This window comes from Cannabis sativa, unplaced genomic scaffold (assembly GCF_029168945.1).
Source record: "Cannabis sativa cultivar Pink pepper isolate KNU-18-1 unplaced genomic scaffold, ASM2916894v1 Contig7, whole genome shotgun sequence".
In the NCBI taxonomy this organism is placed as follows: Eukaryota; Viridiplantae; Streptophyta; class Magnoliopsida; order Rosales; family Cannabaceae; genus Cannabis; species Cannabis sativa.
In genome coordinates, this window is record NW_026870043.1 from 2,224,399 (window position 1) to 2,247,360 (window position 22,962).

General features: G+C 36.3%; 1 protein-coding gene across 7 annotated transcripts; it reads right to left on the minus strand.

Annotated features, from left to right (window-relative positions):
* Positions 1-33: 33 nt before the first annotated feature.
* LOC133033427 (uncharacterized) lies at positions 34-17,656 on the minus strand. 7 transcript variants are annotated; one of them, XM_061108149.1, is made up of 51 exons: positions 17,313-17,656; positions 16,722-17,019; positions 16,418-16,646; positions 15,934-16,273; positions 15,721-15,834; positions 15,500-15,628; positions 15,237-15,416; positions 14,940-15,134; positions 14,615-14,752; positions 14,361-14,483; positions 14,023-14,273; positions 13,415-13,518; positions 12,707-12,801; positions 12,386-12,625; positions 11,632-11,820; positions 11,453-11,534; positions 11,307-11,374; positions 10,804-10,949; positions 10,326-10,434; positions 10,092-10,238; positions 9,939-9,986; positions 9,723-9,851; positions 9,385-9,624; positions 9,166-9,303; positions 8,979-9,064; positions 8,775-8,880; positions 8,340-8,435; positions 7,967-8,119; positions 6,641-6,823; positions 6,320-6,546; positions 6,022-6,157; positions 5,813-5,938; positions 5,402-5,446; positions 5,094-5,171; positions 4,818-4,934; positions 4,435-4,561; positions 4,258-4,358; positions 4,037-4,174; positions 3,868-3,948; positions 3,226-3,372; positions 3,021-3,152; positions 2,892-2,921; positions 2,664-2,810; positions 2,513-2,574; positions 2,040-2,193; positions 1,765-1,956; positions 1,561-1,665; positions 1,187-1,318; positions 702-935; positions 508-609; positions 34-419 (listed from the first exon to the last, which is right to left on the minus strand). In XM_061108149.1, the coding sequence occupies exons 1-51, from the start codon at positions 17,409-17,411 to the stop codon at positions 270-272; spliced, it is 7,218 nt and encodes a 2,405-aa protein (XP_060964132.1). In that variant the 5' UTR covers positions 17,412-17,656; the 3' UTR covers positions 34-269. The 7 variants fall into 7 exon arrangements, with proteins under 7 accessions (XP_060964132.1, XP_060964129.1, XP_060964130.1 ...); XM_061108146.1 differs by having other exon boundaries at positions 1,762-1,956; positions 2,892-2,924; positions 17,313-17,650; XM_061108147.1 differs by having other exon boundaries at positions 11,632-11,826; positions 17,313-17,650.
* Positions 17,657-22,962: the final 5,306 nt, after the last annotated feature.

Genomic DNA, 22,962 nt, shown 5'->3' on the forward strand with positions numbered 1-22,962 from the left:
GAAACAATTAAAGAAACATGGCTCTTTCTCAAGTTTGTTTTAGAAGTAAAAATTGCATTGAACTTGAAGAATGATATACAACTGTGCAGGGATATTTAACTGTCTAAATGATATAATTCAAATGCAATGATTAATGACCGCACTACAAAACAGAAAGAATATTTACATGCCATTAGCAGTTTTGAGCTACTCTGCAACTAAAGCAGTGAATACTAGCAAATAAAAACGCATGCCGTGCGCCGTAAATATCCACATGGAAAAGTTACAAGTTAATGTGCGTTCTCAGATACCCAATTGGACACCATACTCTCATCCACAGGTTTCGGGCCCCCACAAGATCTTGACACTGATTCAAAAAGCTTTTCAATTTCTGGTGCGCACCTAATGAAACCTCGGTTCCAAAAGTTGTACCTTGGATTCTGGAAGGAGAAAGGAGGGAAAAAAAACACAATCAACACAAGGACTTGCACAAAACAAAATTCTGCAACCATGGAAGAAGAGACTCACCTTAATAAGCTCAATAAATGTAATAAGAAGACCCCATGGATGAGGCCTGTTAACAATCAAACGTTCCAACAAGACTCTTGTAATTTGCTCCTGGATAATTTCCTGTAAATAGCACACTTTGATAAGCAATTGAATACTACTAATAAGTTAGCTGCAAAATTAAATGAGCAATAATGACATTAAAATGTTCACACCTGATTGGATTCGGCAAACAAGTAAAGAAGGATAAAAGAAAAGTAATGTGTATGAGTGTTTGGATAGCGGAGTTGGTTAGCCACCGCATTAAGGAATAGATAGCGTCCCTCAGTATCTAGGTCCACTATTAGAGCCTGGAATATATCTAAGGCAGCACCCACCAAGAATACAGCAAGTGGAACATTTTGGCTACTTTGGGAATGAGAAGTTCTAGCCTGAAGCTGCTGGATGGCCTGACAGGAACCCAAAAAGCAGGTATGGTGAACATTCATTGTTTAATAAGCAGAAGACAAATTAAATAGATCTTTGTAATCTCTTGTTTTTGGCAACTGAACAGTATCTTATTTACATATTGAACTAGAAACCACGCACAATGAAATGAGCATATTTTCAATTTTACAAGGCAACTGAAAATGTGTGAAATTTATTCCCGTGATGCATTCTGATGTGACAATAAGGGAGAAATTGGCATAGAAACAAGTACCTGCATGCCAACATAAAGCACAAGCGAGTTTATCAAGGGTACATTATAATTGGTGCCAGCCGCAGCAACTTCACTGGGTGGAAGAAGCAGCTTCTGTTTCAGATCAGTCAAAAATGAGGAGCCTTGCCTTGTCTGTTGAGAAAAATTAAATAGGCATTACATTGGGTAAAAGTTCAGGCAAATGGCAGATAAGACATAAAAGGAGAGACACATGGAGAGTACCATCTTTTTTAACTCAAATTAAATAAACAAATAACAAAAATGAAAAATGGAGGAAAAAATTGCAATAAAGAGAGGTACCCATGGCATAAACTACGGTAGGAATAATTTCTCTCACCAGAATAATGTAAAAAATAGAATGCAAAACAAAATACCTTGAGATACTCATCCACATCATTCTTCATTTGTTTTGCCTTTAGAGCTGCATCAACCTCCGAAAGAATGCGAGGAGATTGGCTGATTTCTGCAAGCAAATCAATCTGCAGACATAATAGAAAAGAAATACTCTTCTTAAGAATCTGCATCAGTAGATAAAAGAAAATTGTAAAAGTACATAAAACCACCACTACTACCACCACCTTCAAGTTAGGAGTAGATGGATCTGGCAGCCTCATATTGCGGGGAAATGCACTTAGAATAATATTTCTCATTTGAATGCAGCTTGGAGGAATAACATCACAGAAGGTAAAATGATAATCACACAAAAACTCGGGGAAATCATGAAGCAGCACTAACAACACCCTAAGTGTGCCTTTATACAGAAAATGAACCTGTACAACAGATTAAATTTTAATTATATTAACAAAGGTAGCCATATGACAAAGCATAATTAAAATGGTATATCAAGACAGACCGGAACTCCAAGCTCAGCATTTCTCAAGAATGGTTCCATAAATTGGAACAAGTCTACCAGCAATCGTTGAATATAGGGCCAACCCTTCTGACCATTCCCCGTCAGCATTTTTGGCATGAAACTCCTGTGGCTCACCAACTCGAGCCATGCAAAGCTGATAAAGCATTTCAATTAGACCAGAGAATACTTCTTTCTTTCTTTTTTCCCCTTTTAATGTAGTACGAAAGACCACAATATGAAAACAAAATAGGGACCTTCAAGAACAGGTTTTATACATAAAAACATACTATCCCAGATTCCCAGCCCCGGACTAAATTGGAGAGTAGAACTCATTCACAGATTAACCTTACAAAGAATACTGAAATAAAATGCGACCAAGTCCTCCTAAATACCAAAATTTGATGATCATGCTACATTCTAGATATATTAATCTATATTACCCAACAACATTTAAACAAGAATCATGAAATAACCTGAATGCAGGAACTTTGAGAGGCTGCAAAGCATGAAATGCATTTGCAAATGCTGTCAAAATCTGCAGCAGAAAAAAGAAGGTTAAAATATAAAAAACAAAATGTAATCATTTGTAGTGCAAGTGATATCTGATAAGAGAACCATATAGACCTGAAAGTTTGCGCCATCTACAAGGGGGTCTATGGAGCCAAGATCCTGAAGCCAATTGATAAACAATCTAAAATATGGTCTTGGATTAAAAGATGATTTCTTCTCTTCAGCATCTTTTTGAATGAATCTGACAGTAACTGCTAGAATCTGCCAAACATTATACATGTCAAACAACCAAAACATAATAAATTAGTCAATACTCTGAACTTAATAATCAATTTTTCTCACCTTAGACAAGAGAAATGGTTTATTGGTTCCCTGCTGCAAGAGGAAATTATTTATTTAGAATTCAGATCTTATTGCAAAAGAATTGAAAAAACACTGGAAATGTGCTTGCTGAGTGGGATGCCTACTAACCTTGAGAATTGAAAAGACGATTTTTGCATAAATATCAATTGCAAGAAATGACAAACTCTGCCCTTGAAGAGGTGCTTGCAATGTGCCTGAATTAATCACCTCAGAAGATAGGCAATGCGCAACAGAAAGTTCCTAAAACAGAAAAAAGATGAGGCCATGGCTCTTGTCAAATCATAACTAGCCTTTCCAAAGAAAGAGATCTCACTGTGAGGAGGCGGAAAAATCTCTCTGTCACGTCATCCCCTTTCAGCAGTCCATTTTGATGCAGCTGTAAAATGTAATGTGCACACGCTGCATCATTAGCACCAGGAAGTTCACAAATCCTGTACCACTCTGCAAACAGCCTCGAAACCTAACAAAAAGAAAAGCATTAGAGATGAGTTTCATGAGCATAAATGCCGTACAACTCTTTTCATATTAATTTCCATGGGTATCGAGTTACTCTGCTCTACCAAGTCAGAAAAACAAATCCTAAATAGCTCCCTCCCCACCCCCTAACACTACCAGAAAGAGATAATGATAACATCAGAAGTATATATCTAATATATTTATAACAATAATAATAAAAAGAAAAAACAATTAAAAAATCATCTTCCCATAAAAGAGAGAAAAGGGAGTCAGCTAAGTAGAATTTCTCTATGGTTTGCATATTGCATATTCCCATACAACACTATCAACTTCAACCACCATTCCGAGTGTAAAAGTACATAGAAGAATATTTTATCCTCATTCTAGTGCTATTATCCATCTAAGAAAATAAAAAATCTAGTTATCATCAAAGGTGAATGTTACTTAATCAATAACATAAATTATAAGGAATATACTTGGAAACTAAATGTCATGATACCTGCTCACGGAAACCAGCAGGATCTGGTTCAACAGACTCTACACTACTCAAGTCTTCCTTAACCATAGAGAGACCAGGAGCCTGTTAACAAAATACAAAGTTAAATAAAAGAATTGTTGAAATAGGTTACACACAAAAGAAAAAATTTGACCAAGATGTCTTTACTGACTTTCTTGTCTCTAGATTGTCGAGCCTTGTCATCCTTCCCAACATTAACACCAGAAGAAACAGCCACATTTGCTGAAGGATTCTTGACCATCTCAACCAACTGTTGCAATGACTCGGGAGACCCAGGCTTTGAAGCAAGCTGTGTTTCAGAATGATAAGTAAATGAGTTTATACATCAATATGCAAGGACATTCACTCATGCAAGACTGAACAAGTACAAACCTTTGCTAATGCATCTACAAGATTATGAAGTTCCGAAATTACTGTAGATTCTTCTACTGCCAATATTTGAAGAAGCGAAATAGCAAACTCCGTTGCAGCCTCTGCATGTTTAATGCACTTAGTAATATTTTTAAATGCAAGAAATAAAAGGAAATCAAAACAAAATCTTCTACATACTATTCCTTCCTCCATCAATAAGTTTTGCCATATGCACATTATACTCTGCAAGGTTTAACAATTCACTACGGATAAGGCCAACAGTAATATCTTTGTTAAACTTTCGCTCCTCGTCTGAATAAATCACCTGCGCAAAGTTGAAAAGTATTTGATCAATACAACCAGAATGTCACACTTTATAACAACAGAAATGGATACCAGCTCATTAAACTAAAGAACTAGGCAAACTCCAGTCCTTTCACCAGCCCAGAAAGCTGAAGACTTCGCAAAAATGATTAAAATGAAATAGATCCATAAAACTTCTTGCCAACATAATATCATCTGAGAGAGTCTACGTGGTAAACCCACAATATAAAACATGATTCAATGTTGAATGAGCATACCCAGCTAGTGAGCTCCTTGACAACTAGCTTGCACACATCCCGAATAGCAGTAAGGATCGTGAGAAGAGAACCAACATGAACATGGTTTGATGCATTTTCATATAAACCCTTGAAAACCTGTACCAAAATTTGAAACAATCTCAAGATATTGACATGTTGGGGCCAAACAAATGACATATCATCATCACTTGGGAATGAGTTAGCTAATTTCGTTAATCACTTGTATAGTTTTTAAAGTAGAAAGAAAGAAAAAAAATTGCAATAAGTACTACGAACCTTTTGAGCAACAGCTAAGGCAGCTTCATCACGGCTTACGCATCTAAGTATGATCTCTGGAACTTCAGTAACAATTCCCTGTAAACATGTCCCCCAAAAAAAGGATTTAAATAACACCCTAATGCAAAGTTGATGAATGTACAAAGTCAAACAAAAAGCATAATTACACATAAAATAATAATATAAAAAATTAATGATAAAAAGGATGCCATCACAGAATCAAAACATGATATTGAAAGATCATAACACATTGAATGGAACCTTCAAATTAACATTCTTTACCATATCTGATTAAAAAAATTAAATACCTGAATTTCTGCTTCTCTAGCTTCATTAGTTATCAAAGATTCAAGCTGAAACAATCAAAAAGGAAGTCAGCTACTACGTTATATAAAATCCTCCGTGGCAGAATAGAATCCATTTGCAAGAAAAACAGGTTCATTTTTGCACCAGGACCCAAGAATATTGAAATGCAATGGGTAAGGCCAGAATGTTACAAAAGATCATAACCTTTCTCACAGAAACGAAAATAAAAATTGAAAGTTGTGGCAAATTAGAAAACACAATCCCACATTTCAGAAGAAAAACAAGAAAAAAAAATTCTTATGTCCAAAGACCAACATAAACATTGGCTTGAATGTGAAGCAAACTAAACAACCTTAGATAAGTAATGGGACCATAAAATAAAAAATAGATGGGGACAAAAAAGCATGCAGAACCTTTTGTGAAACAATCTGGTATTTATCCAACGCATCCCTCGTACTAAGTGAAGGGTCTGATAAGCTACTTCCAAGACGCTCACCAGCAGCAGGTGAAGGCAATGGCTGCGAAGAAGTTCCAGATTCCTGGTAATAAATTTAAAGCTTGAAGTTTAATTTTCAGAACCATAAACAAGCTCATTTTCAACATCAATATGTGAGCATCCAACCTTAGCAGCATCAGTGTACTCCACTGAATGTAACTCAGGCAGAGAAGAAACAGTAGCAAATGAACCAACGACAGGATCACTTTCAGAACTATGTTGGGTAACAGCTTCAGCCACACCAACATGCAATGAGGAAGCACTGAAAATCCCAAAAAGGTAAGCAATTAATAAGTTGAAAAAGAAACAAATTCTGCTGAAATAAGAACAGAGTCAATCCTCAGTACAGCCTCCTGATCTTGTTTCGCGCACAAAGTCTAGTTTGTTCAAAAAAAAAAAATTGACGATGGTGAATATTACAAACCTAAGATGCAGAGCTGAATTAGTAGAATCAATAGCCTCGTCCACTGGACGGGAGACAGAGTCAAAACCCAAGCTTCCAGATGCAGAAGAATATGCTGGACTAAGTTGTGTTGAAGCTGTACCATAAGCACCAGCTAGACCAGTATTTGCAGTTGAAGCAGAGGCACCAGCAGGCACAGCATGCGAACTCTGACTAGACTGATTTTGCAAAGGAAGCCGGACAAAGTCCTAAAAACAATAACAGAATACAAGATCTGAGTACATTAAAAACAATTTCCTATTAAAAGGAATGCACTAAGTACACCAATCGACAAGTGCTAACCTCATATACTCTCTGTTGAGAAAGCGACAAATGACCAGGTTTAGGACGAAGAGACTCTGGCACAACACCCATTGATCCTTGAGTGTACACGTTAGCATCAAAAAAGTTGGCGCCAACACCGTCTCTATGGTTCCTCCTCAATGAAAGTTGTTGATTTATTTCTCCATCAATGCTTTGTATGGCCTACACATGCAGGCACAATCAGCATAAAGACTACAAAGCCACCAGTGGGTGACATTCAAGTTATAAATAAAGAGTTATATGCTTCTTCATAAATCACCAATTACTCAGCCAAAATATATATATATATAATAGAGAGACACAAATGGATGTTTTTGGTCATAGGCATAGCTTGATGCTATCACCTCCTCTTTAGGTCCTAAGTTCGGATCCCCTCCCCCAATATCAAAAAAAAAAACACAAAAAAGCATAGGCTTTTAATTTAAAGTGAAGTTCAGATACTGCTTCAACTCAGTGCAATGGTAATAAGTTGGTTTCAATGTAGAGCAGCAGGCACCTATACATGAGAAATGACAATGACAAGATTTGGGATGGATTTTATAGTTGAATGATAAAGATGCTCATCTATGATCACCAGCTTCACAAGTGAATCTCTAATGTCCAGAAAATAATGATCACCAGCATCTATCAGCATCATTTGTACACAAACGTAAGGAGCTAAACTGTCCTCACATTCTCTTCAACTTATTAAAATAAATCTTCTGTTGAGTTTTTTTTTCTTTTTTAGTCAAATCATTTTTCTTTAAGCAAGAGCTGAGCAAAATGTTCCCAAAGGCAAATCGTCCTATAGTATCACATATTGGAACAGAAAATTGTCTTTAGATATCTTATATGATATTACCTAAATTTATTTTATTTCCAATGTAATAGCAATAATAGTTCCCTAAGGTGGTGTTTAGTTGGAGGTAATGAATTGGAATAGAATGGAAAACAAAACAATTTTTATTCCATTCCTTTGTTTAGTTGCATTTTAAAGTATTAGAATATCATTTCAATGGAATGACTTTCCCATCATTTTGGTGGAATAACTATTCCATTTCGAAGTGGAAGGAAAGACCATTCTAATGCAAGATGAGAAAAAATTTAATAATTTTTTTATGAATTTTTTATGCGATTTAAATATGATTCCCTTCAATTCCTATTCCCACTCCTATTCATATTCCTATGTTTTCATTCCTTCCAACCAAACGCCACCTAAATGTCCAAATGGCACATGAATCTTCATCAAAAGTAAACAATTTGATACTCGGCTCTAAACTCTAAACTCATGCAAACAAATTAATATATTTGTTTAGCAAAACAAACCTTATCGGTTGCAGCCTGCTCAATGACTGCACAGCCAAGATCCAAATTGTCATTGGTAACAATTTGAACTGCTTGTTCCAGAAGTTCACTAGCAAGATTCAAACCCTGAAGTGAATTCCTCAGTTGACTCAGTATAGAAGTTCGCAAGGGTTCCTGCCCATCAAACAACAAACATAGTTCTAAACACACGATTAAGGAAGAAGAAGTTGGGAAGAACAAACAAAGAAAGAACTTCTTGGTTAAAAAAATATACAAAAAGAAACAAGTATGTCCCCCACCTAGAAACAATAAACATTGAATTGGGGTAAAAAAAAACCAAATATCTAAAAAGAAACAAGTATTTTCCAAAATGCACAATAAGATTAAAAAAAACCTTGCACGTCACATGCGCTAGACTTCCTGCCAGACTTGCAACCATCAAGTGTGCTGCATTGAATATACGTGTTTCATCCGATTCCATGGCATAATCCTACAAATGCAATCAATTAATTATAGTGAAATATAAAACGTGGAAATCAGAAGGCTACCTAACTGAGAAACATATCTAAGATGATGTAGCTCCATTATTATACAGAAGATGGCATTAGGCTAAGCATCTCTAGAACCGTCAGACGTGAGAGAAAACTCATTTGAACAATGTTAAATTATAGCAAAAGAACTTGCCACAAACTAAAAAAAACATAGAATAAGCCAGTAAACAAAGATGAAACCATTCAACATTGAAGGTACCAAACTACAGAACAAGTCTGGGCTGTACCCATTTCTTAATTAATCATGTATGTCATCATATAAAGAAGAATGAACCAACCTTTAAAACAAGTTCCTTAGTTGTCTGGGTAGCTATAGAAACACTACGTTGAACAATACTAGGCACTATCTCTTTAATAGCTCTATCCATCGCGATCGGAACAACTCTACAAAATACAAGAGAGATTAGTGTTAACAACACCCAAGCAGTTTTACACCCAAAAAAAAAAGAGCGGGGGGGGGGGGGGAAAGGTATTCATAGCACCTCTGAAAATGCATGTGCAAGCCCAACGCACTAAGCTTCTGGTTGATGATGACATGAGTACCAATGTTAGGTACTGGTGTGGGAAGCTACAAACAGAAGAAAAAGAGACGTGAAAGTTCTCATCAATGATTCAATCTAATTGCTCTTCACATAATAAAGGAAAGTAAAAGAGAGGAAAGAAGGATACCTGACTAACAGAGAATGGTGACTGAGGAGTAGCTTGTAGCAGTCCTTGTGCAGATGGAAGCTGATCAGACAATCCTAAAGCTGCCAACTTATCATCCTCCATTAATGTACCAGACGAAAGATGTAGAGGAGCAGCATACTAGGCCAAAAAACAAATAATAAAACATTAGAATATCAAACCAAAGAGAACCCAGAAAAAGTTATTGCTGGCAAAACCAACCTGAGATAATAAATGAGGATGTCCTGCAGAATTAGATGAAGGAGCAACCTCAAGTGGTAGCTCAACTTGATTTAGTGGAGACATTAGGGTTGATTTAACTTCAGCAACCATTTGAGGTTGCGATGCTCCCACATCTTTATTAGAAAAATCAGGATTTCCTTCAACTTCTCTCTTGCGATCCTTCAGAAGGGCAGTTGGTGTTATCTCCTTCAAATCCACATTTAGGTTTTTGAATAGAACCTGAGACAAAAAATTAGCAAAGTTTGATTAAAAAACACACACACACACATATACATAGGATCAACCATTGGTCAGAGAAACTACAGCATAACTAGTACCTCAATGTCGAATTTCAGATTCATTTTCAAGTTTGGCATCGAATAAATTTCAGCAAGTAATCCAAGAATTCCCATAGTCCAGGGATTGGGAGGTTGATATGCTAGACTGACATTGCATGGTTCCAGGACCTGCAAGTGGCGGAACATTAGCCCTACATCACCTAACTCAGAATGGCAGGCATGATTAGTATAAAGTATATATTTATAGTTATATACCTTTGATGTGAATGGTATTACAGCAATCATCAAGCCCTTCTCATATGCCTGTGGAGACAATGAACATGAGCAAAATAACCAAAAAGAATAAAACAAAACAGGAGGAGAGTAATGAGGGCACACAGAAAGGAAAATAGCTGACAAAATTAGTACCTCTATAATCAAGGATTTGGGATCTATTTCCCGAGCCCGTAAAACTTGGTTTCTTCCAATTGTCAACTTTCCAAGCCAGCTTCCTAAATTTTTTAATAATGAACGCTCTTCTGAACTTGATTTTATTAGCTCTGACCCCAAAAGAACCTAAATTGCGCAAAAATGTTAAAGTCCAACGCATCAAATCAAGTATAAAAACACAAAATGCTCAATATTAAACTTGTCAGACATAACCTTGCAGTTCTCATAAGTGGCCTGAATAATCTCTTTATTCAAGGCCTTTGCATTTACTTTGTCCAGGAATTTCAAGTACAAATCATGAAAATTTGGCTCAATACTTGCCCTGTAAAAATAGTTTCAGGAGATTTAATGAACTTTTGAACATAATATAATTGACGTTCAACTGCTAGAATCAACTGATCACAAAAGTACCAGGGCTTTATTTCACATATCATAATATGTTTTATACTAAAACAATAATAAGACTCTTGGAAAAGAAAGATTCTTCTTCTATTGTTTTAAATGTGTAATCAGCTCACAAATTGAAGACCCTGACTAGTTTTTTGACTAACTGGAATGTTCGAAAAACTCCAAAAATTAATTACTTTGTGCTAAGTGATACCTAAATATATTTAACAGAGCACATGTATACATATACCATGTCTAAATAACATAATTTTTTTACAATGCATGGCATTTCAAAAAGTCTAACCTTTTCATAACCATGTATTGTGCAAACCATGGATAGTGCTGCTCTTTCAATATGTCAATGAATTCCTTTGATTTAGCTTCAAGATTAGCAGAAGAAATATTATTAATTATAAACGAGATCTTGTCCTGAACCTCTGATGCTGGAGCCTGTTAACAGAACATGGGAGTTTATTTCAGATCAAGAAAACATAAAGTAACAAAACAAAATAGACTCATGATTTCCTTTCTCCCAAGGCAGTTGATGGGTCTGCACATCTGCCATACAAAGGTATGCAATACATTTCTAACATTGAAATTTAAATTTCTTCAAAGAGCCAAAATTTATTGGAACATGTATATTTTTAACAAATTATATATTGAAGCTAAAATGCATTCAATGATAGAAGTTTCAATATAATCTTAAGGAAATGGATGCTGAAAGCTATATTAGGTAAGTTCAAAAAGAATATCTGAGCAACAGAATATGACCCTACTATTATAATAAACTGTAATAAAATTAAATACCTCTATAGGAGTATCCCTTTTCTCCGCAGCAGCAACTAATGTTTCAATGTTCAGAGCTGACCCAAACCCTGTATGATACGATGTTTAAAAAGGCACCCACACTCAAAGAAGGAATACAAGAAATGACAAAAAAGAGGGGAAATTACTTGTGGAAGGAACTCCTCTTGTAGAACGAACAAATCCTTGGGTAGAAGAAAGCATTGCCGGAGAACTAGTTGCACTATGTAACTGCAGTTTTTCAGTAACATAACACTTAGGTTGGACATTAGATTACTACATGAAGACAAGAGCATGTACTAAATATTTTTGAATAATCAAAGCTTACTTTCTGAGCACTACTAGCTTCACCAATAGGAGCACCTGGTGTTTGCACGACAGAAGATAAAGGTGGTTTGTCATTGGATGAAGCCACAGGGACCTTATGACGCTCATCAAAAGAGCTATCATGTCTCTGTTGAAGCTGCAGAGAAGAAGAGAGTTGCTGCCCAGAGTGCATGGTACCAGGGACATTCAACTGTAACTAACCAAAATTGTGTTAGGCAATCATTCCATCTAATGTTTTCTAAAATGTATTTTTAAATTTCCATTTCAACAAACAGTAGCAATAGAACTGAAGTGTGGTTGTACTGCAAAACATAAATTAAAAAAATGATGCATTGACTGGCATGCTAGCTTAAAAATAAGATGCGTCAAAAGGAATCTGTCTATAGTGCCACAAGAGTGTTATCTATATTATGATTATATATTCATACCAATATTGACTAGACACGCCTTATAATAATTAATACTAAAGTAATAGTGATAGTGAAATATGTGGAGCACAAACAGCTAGTAGCATGAGCTTGGTGATGGAAACCTAAAAAAATTAGTGCATGAAGCATATTTTCTCACGTTCAAACCATGTCAGTAAACAGAAAGTCATCATGCTACAATGAAGTAAGGCACACTTGAGAAGAAAAGCATAGTATCTAATGGAAGAGAAAAAAAAAAGATGGCAACCATGGCTTTCGTCCTCTCTCTACCCATTTAGCCAAATTATATTGCATCACACAAGACAAGAAATAGGAATCACGACTTACATCCATATGTCCTGATGCCACTTGATATGGGCCATGGTGATGAGCAGAAGAAGCCTGGTTGCCCCCTTCAGAGTCTGAATGACCTGATGAAATCCTAGCTAGAGCTTGTTCAATGAAAGTAACTAGCTCTAAATGAGTACTACGTAGATGGGAAATTTGTAATATATGGTTGCAGTATTGCGGCCACTCTATAAGGCGATCCACAAACTGCTCCAAAGCCTTGGTACCAAACACAAACATCTGCATGTCAAGAGAGGGAAAAGAGCATAAGCAAAAATAAAATACCAAGTGAATGAAAGAAATTCAATAATAGATACAAACTTTTGAATCAGCAGGTTTGCGCAATGCATCCAGAACACCGCGTAGAGCAATCCCAAGTGGAAGATGAGTTACAAGTTGATGCTTGATAACAGAACCTAGGATATACACCAACACCAGAGTATACAAAATTTAAATCAACTCAAAGACATAGTTGCCATAAAATCAATGAAATTAAAATATGATTGGCTTCATAGGAGTAAACCACAATAAGGGTATGCACATAATGTATATCGATATGAAAGACAAAGAACCAATGAAAACGAAATGCAATCAGCTTGAGTGCATAATTCAGATACGTAAATTTAATTGACTTTATAAGATCATGCTCTAGAGATCAAATGTAAAGATAAGAGTAATTCAGATATGTTAATCTAACAGTCAATTATTTAGGAAGTATTAAAGCTACATCTTTTCTTCAAAGAAATTTGATGATTGAATGCAATGCATCATTACAAAAGCATTTGAATAACTAACTAAATAAGATCATGCTCTAGAGATCAAATGTAAAGATAAAGTAAGTAAAATGCCAAACTGATCCATTATTGCTATTTGAGCCACTAAAAAACAATGCTATCTATCAGCACAGGAAGAAATTACTATCTATAAGCATCAACCTTATACTTTAAAATCAAAATGAATGACAAGAAACAGTCATTTCATAAACACCAGGAAAATTATATGAAATCCATAAAAATGCTACAAACTCACCAAAAAGAATGGCTGCAATCTTCAATTGCTTTTCCGGATACTTTGGAAAGAACATGTACTCCTCAAACAGATTTGCAATCATGCACTCAAAAATTAAGTTCTTCCTGTAAGTTTGTGCAACAATGTCATCTATTACTTCTCAAGATATATACATGAACATTAGTAAGTGATATCAACATATCAGGACATCTATAAACAAAAAGATTCTCTAACAAATGGTCACAATCAAAACATAAAACATGTGCCAAACAGGAAAAATATCTGGCATCATATTTTCTTGAAGTTTTTGTTGTTTACATCAATGCCGCACAACTTGGAATCAATGTAAAATTGAAAGATAAGTGATGATTCCTCCTCAAGAACAAGCAAAAACATTCATAATTAAAAGGTTTGCAATATGAAGAACGCAAACAACATAATTATTTATATGTCTGCCCAAGGCACAATAAAACACCCATCACATGGTCACAATACTTTAACATCAAAGATGAAATAAAATAATCATAATGTTAAGATTTCAAAAGCTTATAAACAACAAAAGTCAATTTTTGATAATATCAAAAGTTTTAACTAGTATGGAATTAATTCAATCGGTTCAAAAACTGTACCTATTTACAGATGATTCTTTGAAGCGGGCCAACATCTGCACCATTTCAGCAATGGTCAAATTACCAGAAAACATCTGATGGAAGTAAGAGTTGGCTTCAGCTTCAATGTCATCTGCATATCCATCAGTTGATGAATCAGCAGTTCCACCATTTTGAAGTCTTGGATTAGAGTCAACAATTGATACATCCAACCTTTCCAATTCCTCAGAAAGTTGGCTAGAAGTAATCAATCCAGTATGAGATTTAAGGGCCTATTGTCAAAAATCAAAAACAAAGAAATTACATAATTACAGTGAAGAATAAAGTAGTACAAAAAAGTTATATCCCAATTGCAGTACCTTCAAAAAGGTACTAGTAGCATCCGCATAAAGATTGGAGATGGCACCAGAATGTTGGAAAGGTCGGGTGGAAAAATCATGTGATCCACCAAATTGGATCTCCTTTAAGAACTTGAGGCACTCCTACAAAGTTTAAGTACAATTAGCTCATGATACACAATACTTTTTTATACATATAAAAGAACAAAACAAAATCATTATTTCCTCATTTAGTGTGCAAAGAGTAACCCAGATAACAGCCAATCAAATCTTACCTCAAAGAAAATATCTTTATACGTATTCAAATTACCACTCAGCCAATTTTCAAGGTCTACAAGCTCCTTTTTAGAAGCAAGGGCAGCCAACTTGATACTAAATGAAGAAGGAGTCATATCTAGCACAGGTGACAATATCTGCAAGCCAAAATATATGCACCAACATATATGAAGGAGAAAAACCATAAAAATCAGCATACTGACGAAACAACATTTAAAAAAAAAAAATAACTAGGATCCTCCTAACCATAATACAATAACAATATTTTTATTCATTTTTGGGGGAAAGGGGTGGACATCAAGAGGTAGTTTACTGTAAACTTACCTTCAGCTCTTGGCAAAGGTCCAGTATTTTTGTAATAATGTCTAAATCACATTTGTGAGCGTCTGCAAATCCCCGCAACACCAATTTGGAATTTACATGCCAAAGATGAAGAATTATGCTACTAGCCATGGAGTTCTTCACTATGGTAGGAAATACAATCGCAGACACTTCATGTTGCAGCAGATTATATGCAGTCTGCAATTAATTGGAACTTATAAAGCAATTGATAATATCAAATTAATGTAACATTGTAAAATTAACTGTTGAGAGCAAAGGCATATATGAAGGAGCCAGTACATTTATTTGTGCAATCCCAAGAAGCAAGACTTCAGGACAGTGTTGAAGAGGATAATCGAGCATTGATCGAGCAGTAGAAGCATGACCCCTCTCGGATAATTGACACAATACGTCCAAAAGGTCAAGGCACAACCATGCATGATTTGCATGTCCAACTTGAATATTAGGCCCAAAATTCTCCTGAAATGATAGCAGTAGTTCATAGCCTTACAATTGTCAAACGGAGATTATACAAGGGAAGTATGCTATATATAGGATCTTACCAGCTGTCTCTGAGAATGGGAAAAGCTAAAAACTTCGGGTGGTGCTGATACAGCATATTTAAGAAACGATAACTGACCCTCAGTATTCTTCCAAACACACCCGCAAATCGCATGGAGTGGGAATGGCTCCTGCACATCTCAATTCATAAATTTAGAACCAGTATATATTTCTCACTTTTTTGTACTAAAGATCCACATGACATGCAACTTTAATCACATACCTGGGACACGCGCTTATATACAGACATAAAGAAGGATAACGCCTCCTGATTATGAATATAGAATCCCTCATGATCCAAATTTTCAATAACATGTATCCAGTTGGTACTAGGTGCCTGTGTTCAGCATGCAAACGTAAGACATGTGTATGTCTTCTCACCACTGCCCCAAGGTTTAAGAAATATAATCAGCACAAGAAAACATGTAAAACTTACGAGTTGCTTAATAGTATCAATAAGGACATCGATATTCCAACTATTCAATGAAGGCAGTTCAGACAACGTGTTGCAACCAAGAGCCATGCCAAATGTTGAAAATGAGTTCTGGCTGTCCTCAAGACCAGCATGGGAGCAGGTTATAGTTCCAAGTATCTTAGAAATAGTGATTTCATTGAGCGGTAAGAAAAGGGATAAAATATCCTTGCACTGGGAAGCATCAACTGTGCATCCATAACCTAGCTCCTTCATAATATCTCCCAAACTCATTTCCTTCTCCATTTCAGCCAAAATCGCATCAAAATCATTATCTTCACCCTCGTGCAACAAATCCATATTCCTGTTTAAAAAAAGCAAGAGCTACTAAGGACATGATATTACTTATATTTAAGTGACAAAAGGAAGAAATAGAAATCATAAAAGTAGTCTTATAACCCAAAAAAAAAAAACTCAAGTACTTAGACAAACAAAGTATTAACAGTACTTCAAGAAATTGGCCTCTCGCTGTTCATCTGAAACAGAAGGAGTCAGAACAAATTGTGAGACGTCTTTCGGCTGCACCAAAGATAACATCTGTATAAACGAATCTACATGCTTGGAGAGACCCTCAGACTGCTGGAGGAACATAATGATATTCAAAATTTGCTCAGAAGAATTAAGTGCGACAGGATTTGCACATAACTCTTCAATCTGAGCCATACAAAAGTTCTTGCCTATAAAACGAAAATATAGTTAAATACTTAACAAATGATTCAAACAAACAAATGGGCTTAATAACTGAAACTCACCACATATCCTGGTGTCAGAGTTTTCAGAATCAGACAAAGCAAGACCAATGCAAATCTTTTCTGACGCGGATAGGTGCAATGCATTTGAGAAATTCTCAAGTATTGCTTCACTGATCTCTGAATTTCTTAGTGACTCACAAAACACCGTACTAAAATTAGGTCTATCCAGAAGACATTTGAAAATTGCAGCCACAACTATTTCCAAGGTCGCATTCTTCGCGTCTGTCCTGTATCTGTTCAGATGATCCAGGCACGTTTGGAGCAGCAAAATCCTTCCCTCGGTTTCATATTCAACGAACTGCAGATAACCATACATTAATTCATGTCGACATAATAAATCTTTTACTCAAATTTATAAGACTGCCCTTATTTAAAGAACCACAAATATGAAATAAAATTAGACCATAAGATGCCAATGCCTGGTAGAATGAATCTTATTCGTCATTAACAAGAGGAGCGTAAAATAAATTAATTAAAAGAGAAATACCCCAAGAAAATGACATTTAGAAATGAAAAATTCGCAGCGAACACAACAATGGATAATATATATATATTTAAATATAGAGAAAGTGGAAGTGAGATTAGTGGTACCTGAGAGAGGTCCTGAATAACAGAGTCTGCATTTGCTTCGGTGAGGCTTTGCAGGACAAACCGAATCTGATTGGCAGTAGTTGACGAGAATTTCAGCATTGCAACGACAAAGCTATAGTCTAGGGTTTTCAAACAGGAGAGGGAAAAAAAAAAGACTGCAAAAGCGAGAGGGTGTGAGATTCTGCGGATGGCGAGATTAGACAACAATGGTGAATTTGGGGGAAAGATCGGTGAAGAGGAAGAGAGGGGGTACTTAGATTCAGAGATTTTGGAGACTCGACGAGGTGAGAATCGGGAGAGTGAGACTCGGCTTCGAAATGCCAGTGCCTATTATACTCAAACTTTTGCCATTGGATTACCTGCGGGTTACCTTATTAGACAGGTGTCACTCTTATAATGGGATCAATAGAGAAGCTTCAAAATAAAATAATCTATATAATATCTTTATCTATTTTATTTTATATAAAATGTGAATATATAATTAGTTTATTAGAAATTATAGAGTGAATTTTTATTTATATATAAAATAAATTCTAAAAATACGATTGAGAATGGAACACAAATTTACGATGGAGGAAGGATTTATAAGTTTATATTACAGAATTCTTAGTTTATGAGAAATTTGGTGAATTTTTATTTATATATAATAAAATAAAAATAAAATAAATCCCAAAAATACGATTGAGAATGGAACCCAAATTTACGATGGAGGAATGATTTATAACTTTTAGACGATTTAGATGGAACGATCGCCGTCACTGTGGGATCGGACTTATGTTTGCCCTAATATTACCTTCACTTGGTGCCTGCACTTGTCTTCTTTTTCATCTCACTTTGTAGATCGCCGGCCACCTGCATCGGCTGTCCCTATCGTCTCTCCACTTCTCTTCTCGCACCTCGCCATCTCCGACTCCCTTGCCCAGTGTTACGTGCAGTCTATGATGGCACGTTACAAGCTAAGTGATGGCCACAAGTTGGCCAAATGGTGGTCAAAGTGGTGGCGCATGTTGTGGTGCATGCAGGTGGCATGCTGATGCTTAGTTTGTATGCAGTGGCATTTTTGTAAATATCTTCAATATTGTCCGGATCGGGACGGGACTTGGTATTCGCCATTTATTTGGGTCTACAAATAGAATGGTGCAATCGGTTTGGCGAAACTAGGTGATTTGGTATATGGTGCTTCCCATATGTCTACAGAGCAAAAATCATCTATGTTCCTGGTAGAAGGCTAAAAGCTCAGAATGCTCTTTAAGGGGGTACCCTGGTGTCAGCTCTCCACCACCCCTTGCACTTTTGTGCTAAGTGAGCTACTACTAGCCAGTGGGGACTAGTAGGGCGGGCATATGAGGACCACGAGGGGACTCAGATGTCTCCATGAGTTGGAGTACTCATGGACATTATCGGGCCGACCCGGTAGTGCGTCGAAGAAAGCTACCAGAGGTTCAATGGTACGTTTCCCTTGGCTTGTCGGTATGCCGCTTGCACGGGATGTAGCCTAGATCCTCAAAGAGACGTCGTGGTGCGCCTAGGCCACGAGTCTCAACACGAGATGACACGGGTAGTCATTCGTGGACTAGTTTGCATACACGCATGGGACGGACACACCATGTTGGAAAGGGACAGAGGTCTAATGTATGTAACTAGTTTGGTGAAATGTCTTGAGGGCCTGCTAACATGCGTGGAGGCATGGCGCCTTGAGGATTGGTCCATGGATGTATGGGAGTCCTTGGGCGACGAGGGAGACTATTCGGACAGTATCGAATGGGGCATGATAGAGTCGTTGGCACGTTAACTTGGTGTTGGCATCTTGCCACCCATGCTACCTTGGTCACGAGTGACAAGGTGAGCATCGGTGTTGGGATTTGTCTTACCATGGTGGGAACCTATGGACAGTGTGAGTATCTTGGCTAGAGAGCCTCGATGCATGAATGCACTCATGGATGCTTGCGAGCATGACTCGGTGAGAGTTGTTCGAGAGACGGAAGTGTGCACGAGGCACACGGTCGCGCGAAAAATGAGCCCATTGTTACTCGGATGGTTGGAAGGCTGACCTTGGCTTAGAGAAGTCAAGGTGCCGCACGGGTGTTCCGCTGCCTGAAAAGGTGAGCCCGTGACACCCAGCTTCAGCGCCCTTAATAAGGTGGGACTCAATCTAAGTAAAATTTAGGGAAATTAGTGTTATCTAAACTTGGATATTCAATTCAAACCCAAAAGAAATTTAAGGAAATTTTGTTTAAGCTGATTCATTCCGTTTGTCGTTTTGGCTTGTCCTCTGCTTAGGTTTTTCTCAAGGCGTGGAAAGGGAATTTGTTGTTGAAAGAGTTGAACTTTCGTTATGAAGTAATGGCTCACAGGTTGCTTCGAGATGTTGAGGCTGATGCTTGGGAACGATCCGATTTCCCCATAATCTGCGAGTTTCGTGATTGTCCTTGCTGGAGCAGAATAGATTTCTTTAAGATGATTTAGATTTATGCCAATATCTATTTTATCTTTTATATAGTTATGTAATTTTTACTAATGTTGTTGGTTACATAATTCTTGAAATGTTTTATCTTTTATATAGTTATGTAATTTTTACTAATGCTGTTGGTTACATAATTCTTGAAATGCAGACAAAAGCAAATTATGACAAGGAGTGCAAGATTTGTACATGACCATTCACAGTTTTTAGATAGAGACCGGGTCGGGATGGAAGATGTAAGAAATCGGAGATTTGCCAAACTTGCAGTAAAGTGAAAAATGTTTGTCAAGTTTGCCTTTTGGATTTGGAGTATGGTTTACCAGTTCAAGTTTGAGATACCGCACTTTCTATTAATTCTAATGAGGCCATACCCAAGAGTGATGTAAATAGACAGTTTTTTGCTTAAGAGCACGATCGCAAGGTTTGTTTAAATTTACTTTTATTTGATTGCAGTATGTTAATTCTATTTTTGGCATATTTAATTGACAAAAATATTTTATTATTTATTGTATATTTTCGGCTGGTATACATTAATATGGTTTCCTATTTGTGTAAATCAAACTTGAAAGGAAAGTTGTCTAGCTTTCCTATTTTTGGAAAAAAGGTAAAAATGGTAAGTTTGGTTACCCATTTCGATTTTATCTAACCAGCTGTGTAATCTGATCTTGTGTTGAGTTTCCCATTTTCTTAGATCAGGTTTCTTGAAGAGAAAACCGGAGCTAGACTTTCCTTTTCTATAAAAGGAAAATTGTAGTTACTGCCCACGATTCTGTATGTACAGAAACGGAAATTCCTGGACTGATTGAAGAATTATTTTAGGGAAGTTTCTAGTGGGTTGAGGTCTTGTTCAGACCGAATGTAAGCTGTCTATGAGATGTATATTCATTATAAATACATCCTGTAGCTGCTAGGTTTTGTATCTCTTTCACACACTTAGAATTGCTTTCATATCTTAAGGAAAGAGTGTCTTTGTTTAGTACCTCTCTTGGTACCTCTCTTGTATCTTTGAATTTCATTCATATCTTTAGAAAAGAGAGTCTTTGATTTGTAGAGAAGAGTTGTTCTACTCTTACTCTGTTTATTTGTTGTTTGTATTGTCTTGAGTCTGTATTCAAGTCTACAACGAAGAAGAACATCAGTGCACCTTCGGGAGAAGGGTATTTACAAGCTTTCGGGAGATTGCTTTTGAAGTCTTGCATCGGGAGGATACAAGCACACAACCTTCGGGAGATGGTTGTATAGGCTTTCGGGAGATAGCCTTTAAGCCTTGAATCGGGAGGATTCAAGCACTCTTCAAGGTGATCGAAGGGAGTTCGAGCACTTGGAGTTTTATCAAGATTCGGTTAGTAGGTGGAATACATCAAGCTTGCGGCATACAATAAGAGGGAGTCTATTTATGCATAAGTCAATTACTTTGTATTTTTGATACCGATCTAATGAATCTTATCTCTGGGCGTGGCCCCGTGGACTAGTAACAATCTGAAAGGATTGTTGAAACCACGTACAAAAATCTTGTGTGTTTTTACTTTTATGCACTGTTTGTTTTTCTGGGTTTCTCTGGAGTTACAGAGTTGCATTCTGTAACTACAGAAAACTGTTTTCAGTACCAGTTTTATTATTCCGCATTTAATTAATCATTTAATTAAATAATCAAACTGGGAATATTAAAATACGGAATTTCACAGTAAACAACAATGTTGAAACTAAGAAAGAAATATGTAGTAATTTGCACACTTATGATATCTATTTTCTTTTTTCTTCGTTTTACTTTTTAATAATCGTTTTACTAAGCACTATATTATTCTAGAAGATTTGACTCCTGAGGAGATCATCTGGATTGTTCCTATTTATTTATGTTTTGATGAGAGGATTAAGCTGATTAATGCAATCTCTTTTATTTGATTGCAGTAAACAACAATGTTGAAACTAAGAAAGAAATATGTAGTAATTTGCACACTTATGATATCCATTTTCTTTTTTCTTCTTTTTACTTTTTAATCATGGTTTTCCTAAGCACTATATTATTCCAGAAGATTTGACTCTTGAGGAGATCATATGGATTGTTCCTATTTATTTATGTTTTGATAAGAGGATTAAGCTGATTAATGCAATATCTTTGATAATTGTAGCTTGAAGAGAGAAACAAACTATATGTGTACTATTTAGTCTGTTTTATTGTCTGTGGTATCTTTGTTGGAATTGCTAATCATGAGGATGCAACCACTTATGTACCTTTTTTCTTTAACTGTTGTTTGGTTCTTAAATGCAGGCTAGAGCTAGTTTAGATTATGAATATTCTTATGGGAAGGTGCGAGCAAATGACACCATTTTGAAGCTTCAAAGAACAACACCTTATTACAAGAGGAATTGAGCCCATGTCTGCAGTTTCTACATTCGTGGTGAATGCACTAGGGGTGTTGAGTGTCCTCACAGGCACGAGATGCCGATAACTGGGGATGCTTGTGGTTTTCCTTTATAGCCAAAAGAGAGATAGAGTTGGAAAAGAAAATAATTTTTATGAGGATGCACGCAATGACTTAGTAGTCCCAAACTTTTCTATTTACGTGTACTATTTCTTTATTGTGTATTTGTACTTTGATAAATACTTGCCCTTTCAAGTTGAGGGCTAAGCATGTTAACTAATGGTGATTGAGGTAGACTAAAGAAGCTGTTAAAAATGGCATTGAAGTCTCAAATTTGTTTTATTTAGAATTGTGTTAATGAGACTATAATATGATTTGGTATCTTTATGTATTGTTTTTTTGTTTACTATTTTTCTTTTCCAAATTTTCACAACTTTACCCTTGTTTACTTTAGGGAAAAAAATAGAAAAATTCTAAAAAAGGGTAAAATATTACAATATTACTATGGGTCGGCCCAATCAACATTTATACAGCCCACATTAAAAATATTACAAAAATACCACCTGGCCTATACCTTCAGCCGCACGTCACGAACGGAGACGATGAAGAAACCTTCATCGATCCAGTCTGCTACGCAACCAGAATGAAACCAGATCGAGCGTAGAACAACCATAAATTCCGGCGAAATTTGATTGGAAAAGAAGAACTCCAAGGATCTAAATAGAAAATTACAAAAATAAACCAGAAAAACCGTGAAGAAACTGAAATTAAACATTTGATTTCGGGTTTTATCGTTCAAAATCACTCAATCGAGCCTCGAAAATCC